Raw genomic sequence first — 16781 nt, forward strand, 5'->3', positions numbered from 1 at the left:
ACAGTAAGGAGAACAAAGAAGTAGACCAGCAGCGATGAGTCTTGGACGAAAACCTCCAAGGTGGAGGACCCAGGTCATGGGAACCAATAGCATTATCCAACAATGGTGGGATATACAGAAATCAATTCAAAAACCATAGGGTAACTGATTCTACGGCTCCATGCAGGGCTGGAAGAGGGAGGCAGCCACAGGAACACAGAGAGAGGAGGTGGGGGGGGGGGGGGGGGGGGGGACACAGTGGAGAGACGAGGGAAAAAAAACAATGTCCAATGTCCGTCTGGGTAGGTGACGGTCGCGGGGGTGAAACCCAAGCCAATCTCCTCTATAGCTGCATAAAACAGCTCCACCGGGCATCTTCCTTTGGAGGTGGAGTCGACCCAACATGCCGTGCTATTGGGCCACTTTCTGGTCCATGAGGCCCTCGTACGTACCTTTGAAGATCTCTGGTATGGTGGCCAGGAGGAGCCAATGGCCCATGCGGTACTCCAGTTGTTGCTGTCTATGGGGTTGGCTCCGCAGCTAGTGGCGTGGTTTTACAGGGCCCTAAATTAAATAGTGCAGAGACCCTTGTTGGTGCTTATGGCCAAGTTGGATGGGGTGTTGGGTTGTGGTATCACTAACCAGGAACGGAGTAGGATCCCAAGAAAGTTTCAAGAAACACAAGACTGAAATATATCCAATTTAACTATATCCACATGACCTATCTGACACATCACAGGCTTCGGGTCATTTATGGTGGGAGCCACGTGACTGCCCCAGCTGTAGACACCATGATGAGATTCTCAGAAACAAGTCTTTTGGTGGAGCAAATAACTATAGAAAGTAAATTACTCTATTTTGTTTGGTATTACAGTAGTTTGGTTACAGTTAAAATGTGTTCTTCATCATGTGCTTCCTTCTGATTTGGTATAATTGTAATTTGTTATCGAAATCTGAAAATTAGGTTTGACACCAACACATTTGTTCGGAATGGTACTGAGGAGGGAAGAAAATCATCTCTGTAGGCCCAATGTTTGTTTGTTATTTTCTTAGAACCATTAAGCAGGGTGACAGTAAATATCCCAAAAGTAAATTCGGGACTAGAGAAACCAGAGGCAGAAGGATTTCAGTAAAAAAAAAAGAAAAGCAAAGGAAATAAATTGGGATCTATCTTTATCACACACCTGCGGGGCACAAGTCTGGGTGGACATGGCAGCACTGAGCCCCACATCTAGTTTTAGAGGATGGACTCTGTAACCTTTGTCCTTAGGCTAAGTGAGGCTGAGAGGCGTTTTTGGTGTCACAGCAGGGGACCATGTTTGGATTTTTTTACTGCACCCGGTTAACCCTTCTCTGGCTTAACGAAATGCTATTGTAGAAAATAAGCCGCAAGTTGCTAACTCTTTCAAAAAATACACCCAGCATATTTTATCCGGCAACCCCCGTTTACAATGTAATTTCCAATTTCCACATATTTGTTTAAGAATGCTGTCACTTTTAGCTATTTCTAAGTTCAGATATACATTTTTTTTAATGGAAATCATATATGTGATTGTTCAAAAGTAAAGCAGACTTCAAAGATCTACTTTCGCATGTGTGTGTGAGCCTGCATCCATGTTTTTTGTAAAGGGTATATGCTTTCAGGCCACTTCACGTCTTAAAGCTCATCCACCATGTCACATTTTTAAATGTGTCCAAAAGAAATCGCTTTAATGTAGTGCTTACTTTGTAAAATAAATAAACAATAAGTAAATGCTGGTCCCCAAATCTTTTGTTTGGAGCTTGCCACCCGCTGCCACGGAGGGGTGGGGGCAGCGCACATCCCCTACTTACCGACTGCACAGTAATTCTGCTCTCTTTTCTGCTCCGTGCTCACTGTAACTTTTCTCTCCTACAAGTCTTTCTTTCTCATTTCCTGCCTGTCATCATCATTATCTCTCTGTTATCCTGTATTTAGATTGTTCCCTCTCTATTTTCCTCTTTGTGTCACACTCTTTCCTGTTCCTCTTTTTGCAGCAACCCATGTCTATCTCTTTCTCCTGCTCATTTTCCCCATGCCACCATATGTATTCATTTCTCACCCCTGCTTCTCTGTCTCTCTCTTCCTCTCGTTTTCTATGTCTCTATCTCTTTCGCCTCTCCTTCCCTGCCCTGATCCCTTTCCACCCTCTCTTTTTTCATTCTGACCCCACCTTTCTCCCTATTTCTACAACTGCCCCTTCTCCTACTCTTAATTTGCCCTTCTATCTCTATTTTGCTTTCCCTAATATTTACTCACTTGTGTCCCTCGCTTTTGCCCTCTGACCCTAACTTTGTCTCTATATTTTTAACCCTCTATCCTTATCATTCTCCTTGTATTTTCCCCTGTCTCTACCAATTTATTATTCTGTTTTTACATATGATCCCCCTTTTTCCTCCTCACTCTCCCCTCTATCCCTATTTGTTCTTCTCTTTTCTCATTGAGCCCATCCCATTCCTCCTCTATTTACCCATCCCTGCATCTCCTTCTCGGTGTCTTCTTTTGTATCTTCTCTCCTGTCCTCATGTTCCTCTCATATCTGCTTTGCCCAGGACTCTCTTCTCTTTTCCTTCATGTCTTGCCTTCTTTGACCTTGAAGTTGCTTGTCCTCCTTTCTCTCTTCTCCTCAGTCCCATCTTCCCAAGTTCCTTTTCCAGGTTTGTGTGCTAGGTTTTTTGGACTGCTGTGGTGTCAGATTGTGCTGTGTTCATAATAATAATAGTGGCACCCATGATATCCCCTCGAACCCCATACATTCATTTTCCCCACCCTATTGCACCAGTGTTTCTTAGTAACATTCTTTGACAGGGGCAGCAGCACATTTCTTGTTTGATGGCTACTAACCTTTATGTGTGGCCATGACCCCAGCCAGAGGGCTCGAGTTGGCTCTGAGTAATACTGGGCAGCAGTCTGTGTGGGAAGAGGGGATGTGGGGTAGCGAAAGTGGGTCTTGTACAGGAAGGGTGGGTAAAGGGGAGCAGGGTGCTGTGAGAATGTCTACCAGCCCCAGTGCAGGTTGAGACCTTATATGAAACTCCTGTAGAGTGCAAGCCACTGTACAATGTGATGTAGTTTTCAGTACCCGTGCCTTGCAGTATGAATGCTGCTCTCCACCATACAGAATGGGCCTCCAGTATTGTATACAGCCTCTGTATTGTATATGCTTCGTGAAGCGTGTATGAACACACTGCACAGTACACAACCTGTTGTGCAGTATGGTCCACTGTCTAATAAACACTTTGTACTTTATGAACACAAACACGTCCCCACTTCCCACAACCGCAAGTCAACACAGAGGATAAGGTGCAAATCTCCCAGCCTTCTCCCCGCTCGCTGTGCTCCATGTCGGGTCCGTGATCCATGTAGCTTCATTGTAGGGGGCAGGCTGGACACAAAAAACACCGAACTCCTCAGCCTCGACAGGTCTGCAGAAATACAGGGACAGGCAGCAACAGGCCAGGACATTTGTTTACCTAGGATCGGGACTGACACTGTGGCCTAGCTGCAAGAAGATAGTGCCGGTGCTGCCCACCGGCAACCACGACCACAAATTAAGCACTGTATATCACTGTTGTTGCTAATATAAGTGCCAACAATAAGAGCGAATACCTTCCTAATTAGCTATTTTATTCATCGTTTTTATTTGTACATCAAGTAGATAAAGGAGTCTATTATTTCATACTAAGCAAAGTGATTAAATCTTTAGAAATGCATGGCTTATGATTTAAATGTAGACTCATTGTCTAAACTATTCACAGCTTTGCGCACAAACAGCAAGTTAATGTACGTGTATGTTTGGTATAGATATGAAAACAAACATTGTAGACACAAATTGACATTCTTGTACATACACTAGCTCAGCTTTGTCTGTAAAGATTTCCAATCTCTTGTACATAAGGAATATTATCAGGGTGTAGCATAACTTCTTGCTAAACCCCTTCCCACGACGTCACTGCATGTTATTACATATGCAAATTAGCCCCACATTAATTTTTAATACTTGTGCCCTGCACACCTACTATGTCAAAATTCAGTTTAAATCCAATCCGCCTGTTTTTCAAATTATGACTAAAACCACTGCGCAATTCCAAGACGTTATTTGGCATCGTAAATTTAAAGAGAAGCTGGAAGCTGTACTATTCAACAGCCTGTGCACCCGTGTTCAGAGTAACTTTAAATAGCGCTGTGTGTGGGAACACCTGACATGGGCGTTGATTCAGATGGTGTGTTTAGCGTTCCTGTATCGGTTTACATCATGGCGTTAACCTGCTGTCAGGCAGATAGCATGTGGCTATTCAAACGCCCTGTAATCCACCCCAGTGGCTGACATATTTAAAACCTATCAATTGTTAATGTCGCGCCTTCTTGAGTTCTCATCCAGCGCCGCCTCCATACGGGCCCCTTGTTTGGGAACTAACGCCACTTACGCCACTTACTCCGAGCGGGACGCCAGGCCCTGACCTCTGAAGCGCAACACGTCAGTGGGAATCCAACATTTACACCTGCGTAGCCCTCGGAGGAGGATGATGTCTCTTCGCTCTTCCTCGTGCATCATTTCCTGCGGATTTTGATCTGGATGCACCAGAGAATTCTCCGCTGGCGTTTCTGAAGCTCTAGCGACGTTTGCGTTTCCTGGTGACATTGGCGGGTGGTTTCCAGTCACATAGTAAAGGCCAGAGGGACTTGTCGAGTCCATTTTTGCTCTAGGTAAATATGTTTTGTGCTGGGCTCGTTTGCAGAGGGTGTTGGAAACAACAGCAAGAGGCCTCTTTGAGTGCGCTTTTGAAGCAAGCAACTTCGAGTGAAACGAATTTTGGACCGATGCCTACACTTATAAAACTGATTTACAGGGCTTATTTTAATGTATGTTATGCTGGTTTGGTATGGATATTTAATGTGAAGCACTAGACTTAGAGGAACCAAATCACATGTGCGCGTGCATCCGTCATCTGGACTGTAAAAGGCAGGGGTGCATTTTATTTCTTTTGTGCATTCCTTTATGTTGTAGAAGACGACACACAACACATTGCAGCATATGCACTTGATGTTATATTTCTGGTACAGAATATATATTTTGTTGAGTTTACATTACCCTTCGTGTAGGTAACTGCCCCATATTGCACTGATTTTTGTAAAATAGTACCAAGGCGGCAGACTGCATTACTCTGAGCTTGTTGCAAGAAGCACACACACACGACTGCTGATTCATTTTCTTCTCAAATGTAACACATACTGGGTTACAGGCGCGCAACACCCATTGGACTCACAGGGCTTCAGCCCCCCCCCGTCGTGTGTGGCAGCCCGGGATGAGACACCTTCCCGGGCAAAAAAGCAGCCGCACCCAAGCACTTCACAGGTCTTTAAAAGACCATTTGCATGTTAATGAGGCCTCGCTGTTGTTTCACCCCTTCTAAGAGCCCCTGCAGCTCCACTCTGCCTATTGCTTAAAGTTCAGCCCCCCCAGAAATTTTTGCTCAGCCCCCCCCCCAAATTTGGCTCTAGTTGCGCCTCTGCTGGGTTATGAAGTATTCTGACAACAAACGTGCAGTGTATTTACGTCATTCCTATGGTTGTTCATGTTTGCTTTGTTATTTCTGATTGTTCATGTATGCTTTGTTTTTTCTATGCTTGTTCATGTTTGCTTTGTTTTTTCACCCGCCTAGATGGATCCTGTGCAAAAAGCCGTCATAAACCACACGTTTGGGGTGTCCCTTCCGCCCAGGAAGAAGCAAGTGATCTCCTGCAATGTCTGCCAGCTCCGCTTCAACTCGGATGTGAGTAGCACGTGTTATATTATTGATGCGTAGCTGTTAATCTGCGAGCCTGCCCTCGAGCCAGAAACACCTGCGTGCTGATGCGCGCGCCCACTTCAGGGAACGTACACCCAGCAGCCACGAGTGATCGAATGGAATGCGGCGCAGTGCGATTTCCTCAGTGCATGGTGGTCCAAGAGACTGTTAGGATGCACTCTACCGCTCACGGAGTCCAATCTGGTATCTCTGGTTGTGTTTCTGGGAGTAGGGCTTTGAAAAGAATTGTTTTTCTTAATTTGACAGGACGCCCTGTGATGATATTTAATTGTATTTTTTCTGCAGACGATATTTGATTATATTAACCCCAAATATACTTACCATAAGGTGCCATTTCAGTGTTCCAGGTACTAAATTCGAAACCCAGTCATTGCGCCGCACATTTCTTCTCTAATGCCAGATTTACAGAATTGCATAAAATTTGTTGCACAAACAGGTTAGAGGGTGATTCCCGACAGCCGCTGGATATTGACACATGCCTAGATGAAAATATATTCCATTTCAACAAAAATATTTTGATTAGTAGCATTAATTATCGGTGGGCGGAACTCGCAGAGTTTCACTCCACAGAATTCCGCTGAGTTACATTTAAATTCTGCAAGATTCCATGGAGTTCTGCCAACAGATGGAAAAAATGCACCATGAATTGCTCAAGAGCGCGTGGTTATTCAAGTTTATTTGGCTGCCACTTGAGAAAATCTACTCGAGTGGCAGCAAATCTACTCGAATGTTATCCCTCTGACAGCGGACGACCTCCTGTGTTAGGAAATCACGCTAAGGGATGCCAAATCATACTCTCCAGGCCGCATTTTCTCAAGTCTCTCAGGAGAAAAATACTGTCATGTGGTGATTGGCAGAATTTGGCTAGAGCTCTGCTTTACAGAGTAATGTAGAGTGACCAAATTTCGGTCAATTCTATGGGTGGAACGAAACATTCCACCCAACCCTAGCATTAATGGCTTGCTTTCTCTGCTGCCTTTCATGCCACAGGCATGGGGTGGTGGGGGGAGAGAAGAGGAGAGGAGAGGAAGCAAAAGAAATCACAAGAAAGTCTTGGCTATAGGAAGGTACATTACCTTTTGTTTAGATTGCACAATATCCAGAATCATGTTTGATTATTACAGTTTACAAGCAACATTGTAATTTATATATTCATTAGAAGGTATATCAGTAGCTCAAAAAAGTCTGCAGATGACAAATAAATGTTCGTACAAGAAATAAGAGTAACAGATTTAGAAGTTTGGGACAAACTACAGCTTATGTTGCTGTTCAGCCTATGAGGTAAATATACGTTTCTGCCCAAGTAGAGGTTATTCATCAGGACAAATAATGCTTTCAGAAGACGTTTTACATGTTACCATTGGCAAGCATGCAAAAGTCACAGGATGTAGAATAATAATACAAGAAGGTGGGGTGTAGGGTATCTACATGCCTTTGTTGTAGTTTGCACACCCTCTGTGAGCTAATGCTATATTGTTATTACCATGGAAATACCCTCATAGTTCAGTTTTAGTTTGTGGTTCTAGTAGTACCTTTTTAACACCCAGCTATAGTGGTAGTAAGCTCTTGAGAGTGCAATGTGCTATTTATTACCAGCGTTGAGTGTCCTGGGCGGCCATGATTCACAGGAACCAATACCTCAAGTGTGCCATGACCCAATAGTAATAAATAGAATATTATACGATGCATCTGCATATATGGTTTATGCCATGCCTTTTTTCATTTGTATCTGTTTAAAAAAAGATAGTTAACTAAGAAGAACTCCTAACCGCTGTGACCAAGGCTAGATCTGTGGCCAAATCCCCTTGGCTATCTAAGAAGCATTCAACATTGTAGACCACCACATGCTGCTCAGACACTTGCCTGCACATGCAGGTGTAGGTGGAACTGCTTTAGCTTGGTTCACTTTCTTTTTTAAGGTAGTGCACCCAACAAGTTAAACTTAGTTAACTCCTATCATATATCCCCTCCATCAACTGTGCGGTTCCATGGGTATTGACCCTCTTGACATTCCTGTTCAATATCTATATGGTTCTGCAGATTGACATTGTCAATAAACAAGACATTAGCTATCACATGCATGCAGATGACATCCACATCTTGTTTAAGTTAGAGCAAAAATCTGTGGACCCGCACAGAAGTAGTAACTTAGTGAAATATGTGTGCCATTTGATAAAACTCAACTGTCTCTGCCGCAGGGGCCGAAAAGGGTCCTACTCAAGAGCAGTGGCAAGCCGGCACAGATCTGGGGTGGCTGGGGTTAAGGGGTGTAAAAAAAAAAGAAAAAGTTGCCTACCTCCTCACAGCTCTGTCCCACGCTGTCTCTCTTCCGCGTCAGCCGAACAGGATGCAGCGTTGTGATTGGCTCCCCTAAGCCAATCACAATGCTGCAATGCAATGTTGTGATTGGTCTGAGCGCCGTAGCTCGGCGATCAGACGGGGAATGGGGGCCTGGGCATGTTCTCCACCCAGGCTGTAATGCAGCCTGGGTGGAGAACATTCTAAGTGAGCAGGACTGTTGGGCCGGCCCGAGACAGCCGTCCAAAGTGCCATGCGCATTTCAGTGTGCCCACCACTCCTCCCCTGCCCTCCCCCGTGATCAGAGCATCCCGACCCCACCCCACCCCCATGCTGCCACAGCAGGAACAGATAAAATTATAATAACATCGTTACTATCATTGTATTTTTCCTTTCTTTTACTGCTGCAAAGCAGTGAGTGGGGCGACGCTCACTGGCGTAGCTAGGGGGGGGGGCGGTGGGGGCGGTCCGCCCCAGGCGGCACTATTTTGGGGGCGGTGGACACATGTGCGCGCAGCAGTTTCTGAGCAGCCAGTCCGTCACTGCATAATCTGCTCACAGCGATAGTATGCGTAAAAATCTATTTGTACATCTCGACTCTAAAGAAGTGATCTTTAATTGTCAAACTCGAGCGTTCTGAACGCCGGAATTTGACAATTAAAGAGCACTTCTTTAGAGTCGAGATGCACAAATTGATTTTTACGCATACCTACGGGGAGGAGCTGCGTGTAACAACTTGGCCTTGGCGCCGGAAGGGGGGAGTGGGGACGTAAGGGCACGTCCTGCTGCCAGGGCGCAGAGAGTTACATTTTGTAGGGAAATTGGAGGTAGAGGCTGGCTGCAGGGCTCACTGGTTTGCGGGCTGCACCAGAATCATGGTGCTCGGCTGGCTGGCAACACTACTGATTGCACCGGCTGCCAGGCCGCCTGTTGCTGTGGGGCTAAATTATCTATGGCCGCCCCCTGCCAGCAAATAATTATTTCCGAGCCGGGCCGGTCGAAGGAGAGTGCTGGAGCCTGTGACGGCAGCGGGAGATACAGGCAAAGTGAGGCTGCTTCTCTTCGCAGCTGTCCAGCTCTCTGTTCGATGACAGAAAAAGGGCCCATTAGTCCTGCAGACTCGAGCCTTAAAAAAACGGAGTAAAATCGAGACAACACCCTCAGAGAGAAGCAAAGAGCAGGACGAGCTGAGTGAGTCCGCCCCCTCCCCGTTCCAATCACAGAGCTACCGGCAGCAGGTGTGCTGACCTCATTATACCCCCTTTAGTTGGTAGATATGATTCTTTTTATAATAAAAATGCCTATTTGTTTAACAATAACCCCCTCCCATTGCAGGCTCAGGCCTCCTTCTGCATTTTCAATAACGTGTTACTGTGGAGCTTCTCCTATTAGGGGTCGGATTTAACAGTGTCTTGTTTCTTCCGCTATTAAAAAGGTCGTGCTGCTGTGGATGGGTGTTTTTGGAGGGGGCACACGTGGGCCTGCGAGTGTCACTATTTTATTACTTTCTTTTTTGCAGAGTTTTATATAGCGCGAACTTGACCCGAATCCAATCAGGTATCAGAGCGCTTTACATAGCAACAGTTCCAGTTACGTTACATGAGGACACACATTCATTTTTTTTTGGTTGGGCACGGGGAGATTAAGTGATTTGCCCAGAATCACAGGATGTTCAGCGTCGTTACCGAGACTCGAACCCAGGTCGAGCGCCGTTAGGCCAACTCCTCTCCCCACTATCTGTCTAGGCCTGCAGAAACTGGATAATTAACACTAATTCACACTTACCAGCGAGGAGAGATCACACTGCCAGTGATTCTCTGTCCATTTCGACCAGAGTCAGACTGGGACAGACATTAGGCACAGGCATCAAAGTAAAAGTGCTTCCAAATAGTGCCAGGTTTCACTCATACACGTCATACAAGTATTTTGCAAGGAATAGAAAACCTAATGAATTTAAACATTGCTATGTTTGTTTTAATAACAGGCAAATCAACAGTGAAAACCGGCACAGCAGACCACAAAACAGGCCACAAACAGACAAAAAAACCAGCACACACACTGACCTGGCAGACCAGGCCTTCAGCTCTGGTTAACTGCCCCTGTAGAACAGTCCGACCTTGGCTCGAAACACATCTTTCAATTCCTGCATGCTTCTGCAGCCCGTGACCCTCCTTCCCAGCCTGGCCAAAGAACACACAGCTCAAGCAAAATAAATGAGAAAGGCATTCTTTTACATTAATCTCATTCAATTTTCGATTGATTAATACAATCTCTAAATTTTGTCCTTTTGGCGCAGTGGTGGATAGTGACTTGTGTATTCTACTGCTCCAATGTCCCATCTGCGACTCCGACCACTAGAATATGCACATTGCAAGTCTGACGCAGGTAAAAATTGGAGCCTTGCAAGTTCTGAGAAAGAGGTGTGTGCATGGTTGAGAGGGGCAAGTGCCGTGGCCATTTTTGCCTCTTTATTTGATTTTGCTCGCGAGAAAGTGTTACTCATAGTCGTTGAATGTCACTCATAATTACACTGAAATTATAAAAATGCCACACATAAGCAATCTGAAATCTTGGCGGCTATGTGTCGGGGCAGAGGAGCAGCGCGTGCTGCAGGGGACCCCGTTCCTCAGACTGCACTGTCCTCTTCTGACAGACCGGGCCTCCTGAGCCCAAGGGGTCTCCGGCCTCTTGCCCCCAATCGCACCGCTTCGGGCACTCCCCTCAATGGGCCCCCGAGTGCTGAGACCGTGGCCTGCCCTGCAGGAATCCGCACCATGCTGAAGCTGCCCTTCCAGGAGTCACCGAAGGGCTTGGACGCTGATTTCATCGGTGCACCCCTGGACATCGGCACCTCCAACCACCCGGGACCCAGGTATCAGCGAGCAAGGGTGCGGGGGCCTAGCTTCACTTAACACATGGGACATGTCTCAAGTATGAGATGTCATTTCACTTTATTGCACATCTAATTCTTCCACGCATGCAATTTGGCAAGCAGTGACTACGTCCCATGACAAATTCGAATTGGAAGCCAATACTTGAGGTAACATGCTAGTGAGAAACTTTATGGGTTTCCAATTCTGAAAGCAGAAAGACAGGCACCCAAAGGGATTTGTACAAAAGCGAATGAAGGGCATGACCCACCAGAGCGACATCAAAGGGCAATGAATGTGGACCTGGCTAGATGAGTACTTTTGAGAATACGCCTGAGACTCCAATAAAGAATAAAGCATTTTAAAAATGAGCATTGGCAAAACCAATAGGTCCCGCCTATATGAGAGCTATTGGCTTTGGCAATGTGTTTTAGCAATGTTGTACACCAGTTTGGCTGCTGTTCAGCAAGGGGTGTAACACAGGCCCCTGCAGCCTCCACGGTGCGGGGGGCCCCCGTGCTCCAGGGGCCTCCTCCGCGGCCGTGGCACAGTCACCAACCACTTAGCACTCCACACATCTGAACTTTCTCGGATGCATTGCTGGGAGTTACGTAACTTATGTTACGCTTGCCATAGTTGCAAGCGCGGCCGCCTCATCATAAATTAATTGATGTGCGGCCTTCACCCTTAGTGTGGAGCATACTATGGTTGGGCTCAGCTGAATCGAAGTCTGGTGACGTTCTGCCCCTGGCCCGTGAATGCCACTTCGCTCTCCCCGCTCTGGGCGCCCCTGGCGTACCTACGCTCCAGGAATCCCACCTCACATATTTTCCCCAGGCTGGCCGGCCCCATTAGCATGTCATGACTGGCGCTGACCGCCCGCCCCTCACGCTCCCTCCGCTTAAAGCCTCTGTATTTGCAAACTTTGTAGCAGAAGGCGCGCAACCAGGAAGCAGCCCGCAGAAGGAATATCCCTCTTGGCGCTGCCGGAGCTGCTTTCATGGTTGGTCGTAAACTCAGAGAAAGGAGTTTGTGGAGCTCATGGGGTTGTGGCTTTCAACACCATGGGTAAGGACTGTCCATTGTCACTATTAATGGAAATATTGAACTATTATGCAGCGTATCACGCAAACCGTATCATGTTACTTCAGTATTAGGTGACATTGTTACCCATCACATCCACTTCGAAGGTTAAAGAGCCGAGTTGGTCCTGCCTGTTAAACATTACAACCCAGTGTTTGCTACAGGCGCACGCATAACCCACCAGGGCGCAGCTTTGGGTGGGGGGGTGTTACTCCCCAATAAATGTATTCTATATTAAATATTTGGGTACAGGTACTTTCAGTTGGGTATGGTGAGGTGTCTGTCGAATTTCACCTAGGATTTTTTACTATGGCACACAGACAAAAACATACACACACACTCTCTCTCTCCTCTCTGTTTTGAAGTTCTTGAAAATGTTTTTACTTTACAACATATTGTGCTTTGAGTATCCCTAACAATCTGCACTGCTCTCCTTTTCCACTGCCCCCAGGGGCGTAACAGGCCCCTGCAGCCCCCGCGCTCCAGGGGCCCACTTCGCGGCTGTGGCGCAGCCAGCAACCACTTAGCACTCCACACATCCGAATCTTCTCGAATGCTGGGAGTTACATACCTTACATTATGCTCCCTGTAGTTGCAAGCGCGGCCGCCTCATCATAAATTAGGGTGGTGCATACTATGGTTGGGCTGGTCATTCTCATGCGCATGTCACTTTGCGCAATTTAAAGTGAGCGTGAGGTTAGGCGGCTGAGAGGGACCATGCGGCCCAGGACGGACAGGTGCGGCCTTAATTTAATTATTGCCAATGCTAACGTTTCTCTGTCTTCTGCTGCCTGCTCGCGCCTGCCACTGAAGCTGCAGGCCAGGCCTCAGGTGAATCAGTCTGTCGCCTACACATTCTCAAGTTTGAAAAGTTGATTGCCTCACACAGCATAATTTTTAACCTCCATGTCTTCAATGGAACCCATTTCCTCCACTGCCATCAGCATGGGCTGGGACACGTGACCGTCATAGCTCGACCATCCATGCAGTGTTTAACAGATGAATCTTTTCAGGAATCAATTATTACTGGCAGTTTCAAAAGTCAACCCTGGAGATTAACATTTTTATTTCCAACATCCGACCTCATAACAAATCTCTACCTTATTATGAAGTTCATACAGAAGCTAATGCTCCACCAATCGCTACACCGTCTTGAGGTCCCGTCCACCTCCCCTCCCTTAATTCCTGGATCCACCTCTAGGCATGGCACATACAGCACATGCACTGATGCACCTCTACCCAAAAGTGCAGTGGCATAGAGTAGAGTGGCGTAAAGTCAGGCCATCAGCGCAGTAGTTGTAGCTCGCAGCTGCAGCATGGTTGCACCAGTTGCCTCAAATCAGTCCTGCGGCCAGGCGGCCTGCCTCATAAATTAAATGATGCACTTCTGAGCCTCTCAGTAGTGAAGATGGGTTGGCCCTATCTCTCCAGTTTACCAGCCCAGCATCATCGTCTTTGTTGTAGCACAATCTGATGACCAAGTTATAGATAGAGCTACACAACTATAGGGGGAGCAATTACATTTTATGGTACGTTATTTATGTTTATATAAAGCATTCTATGGAAAATATGGCCCACGGCCCAAATGCCATGTCTGTGCTTAGTTAGATGTAAGCAAAATGTTCTATTTAATGTGTTGTGTTGGAAGTTTGTGTGTGTTCCATGCTATTGAAAAGTGCTCTTCGGGGCCACATTGCAGCCAGCCGAATAGCATATCTGCGCTATGTGGGGTGTATGCAAGGTCTGGCCAGTGCGTTCTGTTCGATGCTTGCGTGTGTTTTAAACTACTTACAATGCTCTTGGGAGCTGTGTGCCATCCATCTATATGGTATTTCTGAGCTATGTGCTATATAAGCTCTACCCATTGTGTGCTATTCCATATCTGCATGTGATGTACATTATCGAAAAGTGTTGTTGGGTGCTACAGTGCACCATCAGCTGTACGCTATATCTGAGGTGCACAGTCAACATACCTTTGTGAACTGGTTACCAAGGTTAAGTTTTTTCCTGGTTCCAGTACCCCCTGGCCCCCCACTCTGCTTATTCCTTGCATTTGAAATTTACATTTACTGCTGTAGTGTGAGAATGCATTTCATGAAAAGGAATATAGAGTGGGGTTGCCAAAAGAAAAATGCCAGCCATGTGTTTAAACAGCCAGAAAAGACCTTGTCTTGGCACTAAATAGTGTTATAAATAAAAAAGTATGTATTCATTTGTAATGTGATTTTTCTGTCTTTGTTTCCTTTAATTATCAGTCATGGATCTCATCATTCATGCAGCCCTAGAACACAATTAAAGTGCATTCTATTTATATTTTCTGTTCGAAGTATGTACAGATAAGTGCTGAAAATACGGTTTTAGGTGACTGCTTATTTTTGTCGGTGGAGCAAAGTGGTAGATGGTGGGCTGGGCCACTGGGGGGCCCCCTCATTGTGCTTTGCAGGGGGGCCCCCCTCAAGTTTCGTTACGCCACTGGCTGTAGTGCTATGAAGTGACACCACATACCATCCTGACTATTAAAATTCAGTTGTGGAATGTCTTTTCCTATAGTAAAGTACAATGGGGCACGTGCATCAATGTAAGGAATTGCGATTCCTTAAAAGCTATTTTTAAGGAATCGCTTTTAAGGACTCGCAATTCCATACGCATGTAGGAATCGCTAAATGAATTGCGATTACTACACATTCCCTATTAGCGAATCGCAAATTATGATTCGGTAATTGGGAATGTGTTCCCATTCATTCCTATGGGCCTAGAGGCCCATAGGAATGAATGGGAAACCACTTGCAATTTCCGATTACCAAAAATGTAATTGCAAATTGCGCATGCAATTTCAAGGGTGATAGGAGGTCAAAAGGCCACCCTGATTTATCCACAAAACTGGCAAAGCGCCACATGGCACTTAGAAAAATGCAATTTCTAGCATTTTTCTAAGGAATTGCAGATTACTACCAACTTGAAGTTAGTGGTTATCTGCGATTCCTTAATGCTAAGTCGCAATCTCAGATCACTTCTTGCATTGCATTTAAGGAATCTCAAATTGCGATACCCTAAATGCATTTGCAAAATAGGTAATCGCAAATTTAGCAATTACCTATTTTGCGATTGGGTTTGGGCTTGATGCATCCCAAATGGCTAATTACCAGTCGCAAAGGGGCCGATTCTGCGAATCGGCCCCTTTTCTGACATTTTTCTATTCCAAAGTGCAGCAGGATGGAGAGAAATAGAAGGTTTTAAATATGAAAAATAAATACATAACTAAATAAAGCAAGACAGAGTGGTTGCAAAGTGGCCAGATTGGTTTTATTCACATCCAAATACATCAGCCTCACTTTACAGAGTTTGCCAGTGAAGCGCTACTTTTGTTTTCTCGTCTTTCTTTGAACAGCATTGTTGTTCCCAGGTGGGAAAGTGTACCATTTCTGGAAGTACTGCAATACCTGGTTGATGGGTGGATTGGAAATAAAATGTGTACCATGGCTCTGTGTTTATGGATGTGGTCTTTGTAAACCATACTGCTTACGTTTTGTAAGGATATAAACAATGGACATTGAAACGGTTACCTTCAGGGCCCTGTAGTCATGTCCTTAACTTTTCAGGTAAAATCACTTGCTGATTTCTGAATAGTGAGTGAGAGATCGTTAAGTTAACCATGTTGTTTCTGCTTACATTTCACATGCTTTACTTAATCTTGCATTCCCATTTCTTTTTAGGCAGCATATTACTCTTATCAAGTGCATAATTTGAATTGAGCAACTTCCAAGTGTTTATAGCGGGCACAATTAGGTTATAGCTGAAGGCAGTGCGAGTTTCTCTCAGTGGGCAAATATGGTGTTCAGTGGGGGAGAGGATGTGGCACTAGGGCCAGAGCTGTCGAATTTGGAACTGGGGAACTGGGTTCAGCCTTCATGACCAGTCCACCAGACCACTCTACTGAGGGAGCATATTCCCATGCTAGACATTAGAAGGCTCCACTAGACCTTAGAAGGCTTGATGTCTTAGCACAAGCAGGTGTACCCTAGTGGTGTCAATTGTGAGTTAACCTTGAAGGCCTGTCCACCACAATCCATACTGAAGTTCATCTCCAGTCTTGCGGGCAAGCCTACGAAGCAGCACACCCTAGAGCAACAGTGATCCAGTCACTGTGACTCTGTCACTGAGGTCGCATGAACCTTGAGCAGGTTAGGGCAGTGTGAACGGTGTGACCTCACTGGGAACCTATTTCGGGTGGGTGCGTAGTGTTTGCAAGTATATTATGGTTTAAAAAAAACTTGCTGCCTCCTTCCTGGCCTCCAGCAATTTTCAGAAACAATAAAAATGTCATGATAACTTCGGTGATTAATGTTCTTCCTAGAGAGAGATCCGAGTTTTTTCTAGTGGAAGGGTTGACTCCTGGAAAGGTAGCACCGAGGGTTAATGTGCCTGCTGCAAAGAACATGTACCATGCAGATCACAAAGTGCACTGCTTTAATGGGGGGACCATGATGAATGGTCATTTATTGTTAGCCGTAGATGATGGATCCCTGAACAGTGTCATGCATGTGCATGTTTGCATTGTGCTGAGGGGATTACCAGGTAATTGTTCACGCAGCTCTCTGATGGATGTCACATGCGGTTTTTCTGAGTCCCCAGATAGATCATGCAGTCTGTGTGGTTCTTTTTGTACTGCCAGTCACCGGTGTATTCAACTCTGTAGCCTTGGACCGTGTCATGTATGTATGT

General features: G+C 45.7%; 1 protein-coding gene across 3 annotated transcripts in view; it reads left to right on the forward strand.

Annotated features, from left to right (window-relative positions):
* Positions 1-16781, forward strand: part of ZNF385B (zinc finger protein 385B) — a 1050548-nt gene that overhangs the window by 835091 nt on the left and 198676 nt on the right. For all 3 annotated transcript variants that reach the window (XM_085645198.1, XM_085645197.1, XM_085645199.1), the window contains one exon: positions 5662-5772. In XM_085645198.1, the coding sequence (XP_085501324.1) occupies positions 5662-5772 (111 nt within the window). The remainder of the gene's footprint in view (positions 1-5661; positions 5773-16781) is intronic.

Source organism: Triturus cristatus, chromosome 3_1 (genome assembly GCF_964204655.1).
Source record: "Triturus cristatus chromosome 3_1, aTriCri1.1, whole genome shotgun sequence".
Taxonomy (NCBI): Eukaryota; Metazoa; Chordata; class Amphibia; order Caudata; family Salamandridae; genus Triturus; species Triturus cristatus.